Source organism: Pyxicephalus adspersus, chromosome 9, assembly GCF_032062135.1.
Source record: "Pyxicephalus adspersus chromosome 9, UCB_Pads_2.0, whole genome shotgun sequence".
In the NCBI taxonomy this organism is placed as follows: domain Eukaryota; kingdom Metazoa; phylum Chordata; class Amphibia; order Anura; family Pyxicephalidae; genus Pyxicephalus; species Pyxicephalus adspersus.
In genome coordinates, this window is record NC_092866.1 from 18,609,490 (window position 1) to 18,624,006 (window position 14,517).

Below are 14,517 nucleotides of genomic sequence, written 5' to 3' on the forward strand. Positions count from 1 at the left end.
GCTCTGCAATGTGTTACAATGCTGTCATCAGCACCTGGCTGTGCAACCACTCACCGATTTGATGCAATATTATATTTATGTTTCTCCATGTGAGCGACTACAACTGTATTACAGACAGTAACTTTCTGCAGGATATTGTTATTGCAAACATGAGCATAGTATTTTACCATGACTACTTGTAAGGTTAAAATGAAATAGCATATAGTGGTTTTCTTCTATGCAGGAATGAGTTGAGCAAAGAAAGAAATGCTCACGCTGTATTGTGGTCCCATACAGGTGATTCCAAAAAAAATTTTTGTCAGGTCACTGTAGGTCAGAAGAAGAATTTGCCTGTTAATGAATTCTGCATGATTTAAAATAGATTGCATCAATACAAGTTGAAAGACCATAAACAGCCAGTATACTGTTTTTGGGGAAAAAAAAGGTTCTTCCTAAAATCCTTGTATATGGAGCAAGTAACCCTCATTCAATCTTGTGTGGTATAGACACATTTTAGCAAACAAAAAGCAACTCACCTGACTTTGCTGTCAAAGCTTAAGGTAGACATGTGCCAACTTTAACCTCTTTTGATTGAGAATCAAATGAACCATTGGAATGTGGTTGCCTGAAAACAGAAAGCAAAAACTTTTAAATAGATTACCCTAATTACCCCTTCATTATTAATAATAAATTTGTCCTTCCTTACAACTATTTTTAAAGACTTGTTTTCCATTATTTTTTAGTCTGTGTACAATTATTTGATTTACATATGCTTCTCTTTTCATGATTGGCTTGTAGTAATACATAAAAATTGAGAACAAAAAAAAATATGCATAATACTAAATTATTACAACTATTGACAAATATATTGCCAGATTGCAATGCACAAAGCTAAAAATATTGATCTGGTCTGCAAGCAGTAAACGATAATTTTTCCTGATGTTAAACAGAACTTTCAAAAAAATAAAAAAATCACATTTATCTTCTGCAGTGCCCTCATCACTCACACCTGGCTTCGATTCAGTGCTGCACTGTCTTAGATTCTTCCTTTGTTGCGGCATGAAAGAAATGCCAGGTGCCGCCATCTTCTTCTGTCTTCTGCCTGTCACTAGATCTTGCACTGTGCAGGCACGAGCTCTGGTTATGTATCCCCCTGTAAATTAAAAATTTTTAATCCCCAGAAAAGTCCCTTAGAGAATGGGCATGCACAGAAGAAGCAGGCCTAAGTCTGAACTCAGTGAACCCATTCAGTATTTACTGCCACAGCGGTAAAGACAGCAGGGGAGGGGCTAATTTTTACTTGATAGAAAAAGGGTTATCTACCCTTTTATATAAAGTTGAAAATTGTGGTGATTTGTCCGCTTTAAGTGTACCACCCATTTTTTTCCTTTGTTTTAAATGGAGTAGGGCATAATTTAATTCCCTGGTCCTATTCTGACATCCAGGGCTCTACTGAAAGCAAAATAAAGGAAAATGTATTACTTACCATAATTTTCCTTTCCTGATAAGCTGTGATTTCCTGATAAGTATGTCAGCATACAATGGGTTAACCCCCTTCCACTCCCACTCTTAAGGCCCAACTAGATAAAGTCAAGGTGTCCAAACACCTAGTGTTCCACATCCAGCCCTCCTCAAAAAATAAGGATTGGTATATGTGCTGACATGGAGCTCATCAGTAAAGGTAAATTACGGTAAGTATTACATTTTCCTTTTTCTTGACTGCCCCATGTCAGCACACAACAGGAAACAACTATTACACCCAGGGAGAGAAGTAATTCTGTAAAAAAAAACAGAATGGGAGCTCAGAGCCTCCTGGGGTACTCATGTCACATGTCCCAGAGGGCTCTTGGCTGCTCCTTCTGCCCATGTCCGATATTGAGCATGGGCAGAAGGGGCATTTTCCTACATTGAAGGGAAAGAAATGCCGATCTAAGCATTCGCAGGGAGATTAGCACTTTTTTCCCCATTTCCAGCAGGCTATGTCACCCAATCTCATGTCTCGAAAATGGCAAGACCTGGGATGAAGGAGGGTTCAAGGGAGACGTGGGACCCAATCAAGGACATCTCCAGTGGCATCATGAGATCTGCAAAATTAAAGGTAAGTGTGATTTTTTTTTTATTTTTAATTTAGTTCGGCTTTAAGGCTGCCAGTTCAATGCGGTAATGACACAATGGGCCTGATTTATAAAAAACTTGTCAAGGCTGGAGAGGATACACCTAATCAGTGAACCTCTGATGAAAAACCTGGAATGTATCTAGTCCAGGATTCAAAACATTTGCTGGCAAATAGCTAATGACTTTGAAGAAATCCATTCCAGGTTTGCTGGATCACCCACGTTCACTGATGAAAATGAATCCTCTCCAGCCTTGGAGAGGTTTAATAAATCAGGCCCATTGTGTGAGCAAGAGACTAGGTTACCATTTTACAGTAGGTGTCCAAGGACACTAGAATACCAGCTGCCCAGGAAGAGGACATACTATAAATGGACACCTAAAAGGATTTCTAACCATTTGTCCAATTAACTATGCAGATGGTTCGGACAATCCGGGAGGCGCTGGGCACTACTAAATCTTTGGTAGCCTCCAAGGAAAAAAGAAGGAACACTAGGTGTATGAACTGCCCTGAATTTATCTAGTTAGGTCCTGACAGGCAGTGGTCAGGAAATCCTAATTTGTCCATGGTGACACCAACATATAATAAATAATTGGGGACCATGGCTAAGAGAAATAAGGAAGTTACCACTGACATTCTGTCTTCATTATTTACACTCACACTACTGGTTTAGCCTGCTTGCCCGACTTCATTTTGTGAAGCTTAGCTTTAATGTTTTTTGTTTTTTTTTTTAAGTTTAACAAATCTTTGTTATTTAATTTTGAACTTTTTCAGGCCTAATAAGCATTCTCTTGTCATATAAAAAGCATGAGAGGCTTGGCACAGCGGAAGAGGAGCGGAGGGAAGGATGGATGAGTCTGGCTGCAGCATTCATAATAGATTGTAGAGGAGAGAGCCGGGTTAGTGGAATACCAGACATATACCACACAGAATCTCTCCTGATACATTATATATTATTAATTTGATCAGAATGTTTTATGTGAATGTGTTTATCCATGGGCACTGAAGGTTCCAGGAGTGGTTATGAAGTTGTGTGAGGTAATTCTTCATTGCTATAGCCCTTCCTTATTATTTATAAACAGTATTTATATAGCGCCAACATAGTTACGCAGCGCTGTACAATAAATAGGTAACAATACATATATGATTACACTGTATTTATATTGCGCGGATATATTACGCAGATCTGTACATAGTCCATAGTCATGTCACTAGCTGTCCCTCAATGGAGCTCACAATCTAATGTCCCTACCATTGTCTTATGTCTTCAATACAGTCTAAGGGCAATATTTGGGGGAAGCCAATTACCCTAACTGCATGTTTTTGAAATGTGGGAGGAACCTACACAAACACAGGGAGAACTTGCAAACTCCATGCAGATAAAGTCCTGGCCAAAATTTGAACCTGGGACCCAGCGCTGCTAAGGCCAGAGTGCTAACCACTGAGCCACAGTGCTGCCCTCAGTGCTGGAATCAGTTTACTTTAAATTGCACCTGAACCAAATCAGGAAGATATTCTACAATAAAGCGAACAATATTTTTCCCTAAGAAGCACACTGAAATTTTTCACTTTTTCTTAAATTTGTCCAAAAATATAACAGTGCCTCATAGCTTTGTATCTGCAGTTTGGGATCTGAGGTAATCTGTATAGATGAACTACGCATGCGCGTGATTTCAGTCAGCAGAGCGTCCGGAATTTTCCTTCTATCTACGGATTGCATCAGACTCGCCCCGCCTCTTGTTAGCTCAGCCGCGGTGATTGGTACACGTGAGGCTGGAGCGCCCATAGCACCAATAGTAAGCGGCCACACTGTGTTTTGGTAACACGAGCAGCGTATAAATATCGGAGAGCGGCGGCCGCGCGGTCGTAGTCAACACACAGAGCTGTTGGAGTTGTCTGGTTGGACGGAAGTGTCGTGTACGAGGCCAACAAACATGGCAGACGAAGAAGTGACTTTGGTTATACGCAGCCCCAGCCTGAAGCAGGAGGAGAGGGAGGTGAAGGCGCCCCGCGGCAGTACAGTGCGGGAGCTGAAGAGCCAGCTGAGGCGAGAGCTGCCCGGGGAGCCGGTGAGAATGGGGCGATGGCTCGGGGAGGAGGGGCACATTCTTTTAGGGGTGGGAGCGGATCATATTGCATTATGGCCTTGTTAGTAAATGTTTGGGATTTCTGCCGAACTACAAGTCACAGCGAGCCGTGACCGCAATTTCTGGTCTCACTGATTAGGCCAAAGAGAACCGGTCACCATTACATTGTACAAAACACTGATCAGGCACACGTGACCACAGGCAGTGGTCACATGACTATCAGACTGCATCCATAGCACTCTGTTTTCCAGCTCTTCAGTATCTCTAACAACCCATAACAAAGCACTAAAGATAGAAGGAAACAATGCAATGTTGTGTGTTATGGCTACTTAGGAGCTGGAAGGTGACCTGTGACCTCATATCAGAGTTTCTCACCAATCAGCTTGTGCTAACCTCAGATTCCTCAACAATGTAGACTGAACAATGTAGACCTCATATCACATAGTTCTGGTAAATCAAATCGTATGATCAGATTGGAATGCGTATGATATGCTATAGATGACAATTATAAACACAAATTGACAATTGTACAAATTCCTGGATAAGTCCAGATCTAGGTGATCAGATCTTTGTTTTGCAAAACTGAGCAAGCCACATTTTATTTTTACATATAAGTTTACAGATCTCTCATTACATTACATTATTATTCTATCACATCGTCTCAGGGCTCTTTGGAAACCCAGATACTGCTGGTGAAGTATATGATAGTGACTTAGTAGGTTAGGTTGAAAAAACACATGAGTCCATCAAGTTCAAGCACTAAATTATGATGCATGAATGGAGCTCTCCTAAAGCCGCATACACATGTGCAATTATAGTCGTTATAAAGGATCTTTCACAATCTTTTCCAACGACTAAGGACTGCACGATGCATGAATGAGCGCTGTACATACAGAACCGTTCTGCTGCAGTGCTCAACCCAGACATTTTTTCAAGCTGGGTGGGAAGAAATTGTAGGTGGGTGGCAGCACCTGTATTGTGAGCAAATGCTTCAGTAACCACCCAAAAACAGCTGGGTGGGTGCTAAAAAGTGCCGGGTGGTGCGCCCAGCTAAAAGGGCCTGGGGAGAACCCTGTGCTGTATGCAGGGGGAGAGAGCGACTGAGCGGCAACAGTCGCTTGGACGATGAACGACGCACGCTGTACATACTTCAGATTCTCGTCTGATATCGGCCCCGAGCCGTTTATTGGGCGAGAACCATTGGAAGTGTGTATGTAGCTTAACTTTAGAGCTCACACTTTAAAGCCCTGTACAGATTTCAGTTGATTGTCGCTGGAAATGATCTTTCCTGTACACACAGCACCGTTCTGTTGGGGGGGGAGGATGAGCAAGCGGCACCCCGCCATGTTCTCCTCCATAGGAGTGACCAGTAGTCATTTTCTATCAGTCCCATCAATCCTCCACAATGGCCTAATAAATGTTGTCCGTGAACCACTGTACACGTCAGATTTTCACACAGTCGACAATCATCTGACGTGTGCACAAAGCTTACACAACACACTTCCACTGTAATGTACACATGATATATTTGTGGTGCCGCACAATGGCCGGCCCATCAACAGTGCTGACGCACCAAGTCCATACACTAAAGGAAACATCAGCCAAAGTAACTTTTTTCTTTTGTAGAATGTTGTTATAGGTTTGGCAGGGAATTGGACAGATTGGCATAAACCCGGCAACCTTGAGGACTTGCTGGAACACCTTGTACCACAGATATTGGACGGGTTGGTTTGGTGTGACCTACGAGCCGGATATTTTATTGTAAATAAAATAAATAGCAACTGATCAGGATCCTGAGATGTAACTTATGGAAACTTGACCGTTAATCAATTAGGATTGCAATCACAGATCCGTCGTCAGGTGCTCCCAGTCTGATAAATATAGCTATGGTAATTAGGTTCACTTACTTCTCACACCATTAATTAACATGGTTCCATCACTTAACCACCAATTATCTGTGCCTGAACAGGGATGTACAACTGTCTAATGTGCTTCCCCTGGCAATCTGATCCTAACTACTAATGTCACCATCAGGGTCTATAATAAGTCTGAAGATCTAAATCTGGAATGGAGGTCCAAGGTTTAGGCTGTTATTTGTTGCAAACAGAACAGCCAGCTCTTTTACTTTCCATCATCTTGGTGAACTCCATAACTTTATTATGTATTTCCCCTACGGTAATCTCCCCAGATATTTTTTTAAGGTGACCCAACTTTTCAGTGTACACTCCAAAACTTGCTGGGTGATTACTGAAAAGTTCCGGGTGGTGCATCCGGCTAAATTAGGCTGCGGTGAACACTGCTCTTTGTCAAGAAGCTAATATATACATTGGTCGTCACAGGTGTGTGGTGGTTGGTGTGTTTGGTTTTTCCCTTTGTGTCTTTTTATTTTAGAAATTGTATTTTGGTGGTGGATGATTTTTTTTAGTTAGCCCAGACCACAGTTCCTCACAGCGGACCATGCTAGCAGTTTTGTGTTTGGGGTAGGACTTTCAAAGCAGCTCATGATTTGTTTTTGTTATAAGAGTTGTGTAAAGAGCTTTTATGCAAAGTGTTATTGCAGTAAAAAAAAAAAAAAACTACATTCATTACAAATAGTCAGCAGGTTACCAATATTTTTTTAGGAAGGGGATTGATAGCAATTGACCCTGTTTGTCTAATCTTCCTGATCAGTTGTTCTCCCAGTGAGCCACTGGTGGTTTGGGGACCAGTTATAAATATGAGTTGGTCACTTAATGCAGCAACAAATACCCCAGCTTGGTAAGTGTCCCCCGTGGTTCTGGATCCTTGATCTTGTCTACAGAATGCACAGTTTGAGTTTATGGAGGAATGAAAACAGTGGGGCAATGAGGAAGTATCTTCCAAAACACAAGCACCACAGCTGACATCAAGAAGTTTCCCATGAAATTCTAGATGAGACAACTTCTTAATTGGCATTCTGCAGAACTCTTGGGGTCAGTGATGTAACTTTGGACTGTGTAAAGAGTTTTGTAATATGTCAGCACTATATATAAATGTGATTATAATAACTTAATTTTATGAGGTTTGGTTCGAGGGAGGTTATATGGTTGATAGCGAAGTGTAAATATTTAGCCTTAATCTTCTCTGTTGCAACAACAGTCATAGTAAGAAGATCAGAATATATCCTTTGAAATACCTGTGTATAGGTATTAATTAGCTTTATAAAGGCTTTAATAATAAACTAGACCTAAACAAAAAAAACAGAAACCAGAAATCCTGTTTTTTTGTTTCTGCTCTGAACTACATGGTTCTTCAGCAGTGTAGCTTAGAGCTTAGCTCTGTGTGTCATGGCTGCACGCAGAGCCAGCCGCTGGGGGTGTTGTAACTTCTACGCGTGTGCGGGAGTTACATCATCCAATCAGTGAGGAGGCTCGCCGTTTCCAAGAAAGTCCGGGGTGAAGGTGGCGGCGCCCACCCCTGCAGCTATGTCAGGTCCTGGACAAGGTATGTGCCATGATCGTCATGTTTGCTGTGCATACTTGTTGAAAATGGCAGAAGTTCATCACCCTCCCATGAGTTTAGTTCTGCTTTAAGGTGAACTTGTACTTTAAAAGAAAGAAAAGATCGTCTCTGAAGTCAGTCTAGATTTATGTTTTTTTTTTTTTTTATAAGCCAGAAAATAAATGTGCCCTTCTCTGATTTCATTTTACTTTGTTACTGGACTTTGACTTTCTCTTGCCCTCATGCTAGTCTCTGAGCAATACCATTATATTGTCCAGTAAGAGTGCCTATCCTGGCTACTAAGCTTGTTGGGGCTGCTGTATATCTGGTCAAGCTTTGAAGCCGTCTGGAACATAATGAAATTTAATCGGTTAAGGTGCATCAGAGTTTTTTCTTTCTAGTAATGGTAATATGAAACATCTTGGCATCTCTGCTCTTAGGCAAGATTCCCAGATTTTGAAAATGAAGTGTAAATTTGCTTTAAGGCCTTGGTTGCCCTATGTTCTAAGTTAGAGGTGTTCCCTCCCTAAATTACTTGACGTGTAATCTCAAAGTTAAATCTCTGGATTGAGCACTGCCATGTCATGTGCAATTGCCTTTGGACCCATGCTGGACTTTTGCTGCTTTCAAGCCAATTTTGTATTTCTATGCAAGTCTATGGGAATGCGGAACCCACTTAGAAAAGGTTGGAGGGAGGTCCTCTGCAAGTCAAATGTACCTATATAATATACAATAAATTCAGAAGCTTCTCAGACTGGTGTCAGACTGATGAGATGACTCAAGCCTGGTGATCTTAGAAAGCCCTAGTAATGTATGCGTACTTCAACTGGAGAGACATCCATATATATATTCAGGGTTCTCCCCAGGCCCTTTAAGCTGGGTGCACCACCCGGCACTTTTCAGCACCCACCAGGCTGTTTTTGGGTGGTTACTAAAGAGTTTGGTCACAATACAGGGGCTGCCACCCACCTACAATTTCTTCCCACCCGGCTTCTGGGTTGAGCACTGATATTTATAGACAAGTAGTTAGGCCCACCAGGGAGAACGATGGCTCATTTGACCAGATAACAGGTGCAGAGTAGTTGGAGTTCTAGCAGAATACAGACTGTGTATTTCTAAACCTGAAATGGAAAATCTCTTTACAATACTTGTATTCTGTAAGTAATTAGGCCAGATGCATCCTGTTCAGAACCAGTCTTTCCACCAGCTATGAGAATAGTACACGTGTGCAGGAAGCTGAAGGTATGCAAATAGCTTCTTGTGCTTTGGTGAACACAGTGAAGATTGTTTATAGAGACAATTGTACCTGAGAACATGCTGATAAATATATTACAGTGCTAATACCGCAGTATTTTCACATTCCATATAGACTTCTTTGATCTGTTTTTATAATGCTCAACTAAATACTGTACAGCAGTCAATAAACAAACTCAGGCACATGCAAACATGTTTTATGGAGAACATATAAACATATGTTGTTATGCAAACTTGTGTAACATGTTATATTTCTGTATGTTCAATAAACAACAAATACCAGTTTGTCTGATTTTCCTTTTTGCTCAAGACATTCTGAACTTTATTAAATAACAATGTAGCAATAAGACAGGGCAAAGTGGGGTGAAAAAAAGTTATTGTTTTGGTAGTCAACTAAACAGGAAATGTGTCATAAGAGAGGCATGGAGACTGGTAAAGTCTGAAATGTTTAGTTGCCTGGCTGCCATTGGGCATATTTTCCCTCACTTCTTTCTGTTGTGACATCCACACAAGGAATAGAGAAGTGGTTGTCACTAGGATAGGGAAGCACAGACGTCTTGTGTTTTGACTCTTCCTCATTTCCCTACTATACATCCCTATTTAATATACAGCGCTGTGTAATATGTTGGCTCTATATAAATACTGAATAATGATACATATATGCTTTTTTGTGTGTCCCCACTGGAGACTTTTCTTACCACTTCCTGTAGTGTGGGTGGTTAGCACTCTGGCCTTTGCAGCGCTGGGTCCCAGGTTCGCATCTTGGCCAGGACACTATCTGCATGGAGTTTGCAGCTTATCCCTGTGTTTGCGTGGGTTTTCTCTGGGTATTCCGGTTTCCTTCCACATTCCAAAAACATGCAGTTAGGCTAATTGGCTTTCCCCCAAAAAATTGACCTTAGACTCAGTTGTGCTGTTTGTCCCCTGGCAAGCAACTTTCAACCCAGAAATATTTTATAAGCTGGGTGGCAAGAAATTGTAGGTGGGTGGAAGCTGGTGTATTGTGTCCCAGCTCTTAAGTAACAACTCAAAAATAGCCAGTTGTTCCTGAAAAGTTTTGATTGGTGCGCCCAGCTAAAACAGGCTGGGGAGACAGTGAACCCTCCCGCTCCATAGATGCATCTTTGCTGAGGTTTGATGGCTGCAGTTCCTCTGTATACATGAATCCTGGCTGCAGCTGTGCATTTCATCCCTGGGGACCTCTATGGGACTGTCTCTGCCTACCTCAGCTATTTGGATTGTTGTAATACATCTGCAGGGAGGGTACTGGGTGCAAACGAAGAACTGCAGTTCTCAGATCTAGGTAAGTGTGCCAAAGGAGGCATAACTTCTCTTTGTGTAAAAATCCTTTAAACATGGCTTCATTTGTATATTTTCTACCCAGTTTCAGCATTGTCAAGGGAAGGTACCCTTGCAGCATATAAATACAAACTACCTGATAGCAGTTTATTATATTGCAATGGGCCCGAATGGTGATGAGCTAGTTAACAGGCTGCTTGTGGTTATACAGCTGTGTGTCATGCACAGATGTTGTTTCCCTCAGTTAGGCCTCACAGTTGCACATTCCTTTGTATAAAAGCCTTCTGGAACTGTACTGATCTAATGTTTTTTATTGTGCAGATGGAACAAGACCAGAGACTGATCTACTCAGGAAAACTGCTCCCTGACAATCTGAAGCTCAATGAGGTTCTTTCCAAGGTAAATATTCCAGCACAGCCTTTTGTTAATCATTAAACCTGGTTACAGTGATATAAGTGTTGTTAGTGTTGACCTATGCATTATACCTAAATGTAAACATGATCTTTGCATTCCAGGAGAACAGACACGTTTTGCACCTTGTGCTCTCTTTGAGGAGTTCTCTGCCCAGTCAGGTATGGCACAGATCATTTGGAATTATTATACGAGTACTTGGTTTTATTTGCTGCAGTGAATTTGTACAGTAAAAGTTAAAGGTCATACTGTTCTAGCTCTGCCTTCATGTTGTTCCTGTTAGCTGTGCCCAGTAAAAGGCAGCCTTTCTGTATGCAATATATTATGTTCTGCAAAGTGTTTATATTTTTGTACCCAGGGGCTGTTGTGTAGAAACAATTAGCGCTTTATTCTATAAGCCATCTTCAGCCTTTTTGTTTGTTGTGTAGTTTTGTGGACCAATCCTTGAGCACAGATAATATTCTATGACAAATCCAGTTAGTTGGTGCTCAGTATGTGTCTGTATTAGGACTAGAGGGCTCGAGGGTGGGATCAAGGAAAGCCGCTTAAATATATTCTTGCATTCTGGTCAGCGTTATATCCAGAATATGGACACTCAACCTGTAAAATCTGACTGGTTGTCACAAAATACTGCGAATTCTTCTTTGTATGGTAATTCTTACTTTACTGGGTTTATAGTAAATGGCATGACATGTTTGTTAGGCTTTGTTACCATTTAACAGTTGCACAGTGCATTAACATACATGAATATCATGTCCTCAGGCTTCAGAATACAAGCCACAGCAAAGCAGCACAAGCAGTACAACACAACCTGCCGCTTCCCAAACAGATGGCATTAGACAGCGAAATATATCACAGAATGTTCCTTCTTCCCAAGCAAACACACCCAGGTATGTATGGCACATACACAATTGCCTTGCTTGAATAGTACAGCAGTGCATTAAGGATATATAATGGTATATAGTGTACTAATGTATGCTTTCTTTACAGGCCTCAGGCAGCAAATCCTGCTTTCTCCACCTACTCTATGTACAGTCCTCAGCAGATTCTGTGGTGGCATCAGATGTATGCCAGACAGTACTACATGCAATAGTAAGTTTCCTATTACTGTGGTATATTAAACCACTTGTGTTTAAATCAGTGTATAGAAAAGCTGCTAGCAATTCCAGAGTAGAATGATACTCGCCAATTAACACGTATGAGAGCCTATCTGGTTCAAAAACATTTCATGTTGTGGAGTAAATTGGGTGCCATTATAAGTCACGCTTTGTTTTTCTACTTACTTTGTTGAAGTATATTGCTCAGTTAAAGCACTGAATGTCGGCAGTTTGAGGTTATAAATATTATTCAGTCCTGATCATGGGATCTTTTGGTACATGGACCTGGCTCCTCTCCAATATGCACATGGGTGCCATGAGTTATTCATCGTGGGTAGATCTATACTTTGTGAAGGCTGCCATAAGTGTGCTAAAGTTAAAGGGGTTTTATTGGCGTAGTGATTTTTTTTTATAAATTGCTTCCATAGTAGATTGAGGCATGCAATCCTATTATTAGCCAACTGTGCTTTAGTACCAGACAGATTTGGAATAAAAACATTTATTGCCAGACCCACCTATATAGAATTTTCTGCTGTTATTAGGTCAGGTCCTTTTCAACAGTCATATGTTTGTAGAATAAATGAAAAATAATTCTTATGTCCTCCTCTAGCTATGCTGCCGCTGCCGCCACCACTTCTCCCTCTCAACGAAGACAGGATCTTCCTGTTGTGCCACCTGCTGCTCCAGACCCACTTCCTCATCCCTTTCCTGCTGCCAACCAGGCTCCTAACCCTGAAGTTCAAGCCCCTGTCAATCCTGTAGCCAATCAGAATTTGCGTATGAATGCACAAGGAGGGCTGGTAGAAGAAGAAGATGAGGTGAACAGAGATTGGTTGGACTGGGTGTATACTGCCGCACGCTTCTCAATCTTCCTCAGTATACTCTATTTCTACTCCAGCCTGAGCCGCTTCATGATGGTCCTTGGTGCCATGATCGTAATGTATCTGTAAGTATCCTAGTTATGTCTGCATATGATTGAATGCATAGAATACATTTTTGTAAGCTCCAGTTACATATTCTATTCCATACCTTGATGATGTTCAGTTTTCTTTGTCTACAATATGTTTTTTACAAGTAATGTGGCTTTCCAATGCTTGTTAGCAGTCAGGCCATTAGCTTTGTAGAGGGTTTGTTCATTCAACATTTCTAAATCAAATAAGGATGAGGTTTGAATTTGAAGGGTCTTGCATGTATGATATATATAAAATTACCTATGTTTAATATAAGAAGTAGAAAGCCCTGCATAATCTCTAAAGATGTTTTTATATATATATATATATTTTAGTGTTTTACAGATCAAGAAAACAGTGAAATTAGAATTTCAGTACCAAAGGCATTCTTTATTTGCTGTACAAAATTCCTTAAATGTCATCCTGATCTGTATTCTGGTGGCAGCTTATAATCACCCCATGCAGTATTTGCTGACAAAACCTTCAAAGACTTCTGAGCATTCAGGCTCTTTGAAGACAAAATCGCTTTGGCTTTTTCACATGACATTTGTCTTTTGATCGCACATTAAGTGTGGGAACTAAACACTACCTCATGCTAAACATATGTTTTATTGTAGGCACACAGCTGGGTGGTTTCCATTCAGGCAAAGGCATCAAGATGTTGCAGCTGCTCAGCCACAGGCTGCTGGAAATCAGCAGGATCAAAACAACAATTTACAGGTAAGTTTCCCGAGCTCTCTACATTTAAATTATGCTGGGGGTACAATATAGACTTTAGTACGTTCAACTTGGCAAGTTGCGTTATGGAGATGGTAGGTTTTTTGGAATTGTTTTTTTCTATTTCCTTAGAATAGTAGTGTTGTGCACAATGCCCAAAAAATCAAAACAATTATATCATATTAAGTATTAACCCTACTATGACAGTGTCACTCAATGGAGCAATAAAATTACCCTGTCATTACAGGGTCACTTATATGTAAAACTATACCTTTAAAAAATTGTTTACTTTTTCATTGGTTTAAATGCAGCTGCATTATTGCACCCTGCCATATGGAAATATTTAACCCTTTACTTGGTTTTAACACCTGCTTTACACAAGCTGTGGTTTTTCTAACCAGCTTGCTTATCCTGTAGTAATGTCCAAGCTATTTGGAGAAGCCACTGTGGCAGGGTGTCAGATTCTTCAGTCTTTAAAAGGGTTTAATATTTGTTTCCACCAGTAAACAGCAAATCAGCTTCATTTTAACCCACGGGACACTGTTCCTTTATTTGCTTCTCTTTTACAAGTATGATTTTGCATACAAAACGTCAATTGACAGTCATTGGTTAGCCAAGGCATTGTTGTGCTTACCCACATCATTAACAGTTGTAAAGTTAAAGCAGGAGTAAACTAAAAACAAAAAAATTGCACTTACCTTTAATTCGGCAGATCCCTCGATGGCACTGCACTGGTCCTGCGCCATCCTTGGATTCGTCCTAATACCGACGCAGAGAAAGCGCCAGGCGCCCGCCATTTCCTGCATTTTCTTCTGGTCTTCTTGCTTCATCAGCCGATCTCGCACTGCACAGATGTGCGATCGGGTGACATAGCCGCTGTGAAAGGGAAAAAAAAAGAGAGCTGATCTCACTGCGCATGCGTGAGATCGACCTATATTTTCCCTGGCAGAAAAGAAGCCCTTTCTCGGGCAAGGAGCAGCCAGAGTCTACCGAAATGATGCATGACATAGGTATCCCGGGAGGATCTGTGCTCCCATTAAATCTGGATTGCCACGGGGGTCATGACTTATAGGTGCGGTGCTGCACCTTTTTTTTTTTTTTTTTTTTTTTTTATAAAAAAGGGTGTTGACCTCATCATGCATAATGGTTGC

At 41.0% G+C, this 14,517-nt stretch overlaps 1 protein-coding gene across 1 annotated transcript in view; it reads left to right on the forward strand.

Annotated features, from left to right (window-relative positions):
* Positions 1–3,939: 3,939 nt before the first annotated feature.
* Positions 3,940–14,517, forward strand: part of HERPUD1 (homocysteine inducible ER protein with ubiquitin like domain 1) — an 11,482-nt gene continuing 904 nt past the window's right edge. The window contains exons 1-7 of the mRNA XM_072422808.1: positions 3,940–4,161; positions 10,513–10,590; positions 10,707–10,763; positions 11,365–11,492; positions 11,593–11,694; positions 12,310–12,645; positions 13,267–13,369. Coding sequence (XP_072278909.1) covers positions 4,027–4,161; positions 10,513–10,590; positions 10,707–10,763; positions 11,365–11,492; positions 11,593–11,694; positions 12,310–12,645; positions 13,267–13,369 — 939 coding nt within the window. The 5' untranslated portion in view covers positions 3,940–4,026. The remainder of the gene's footprint in view (positions 4,162–10,512; positions 10,591–10,706; positions 10,764–11,364; positions 11,493–11,592; positions 11,695–12,309; positions 12,646–13,266; positions 13,370–14,517) is intronic.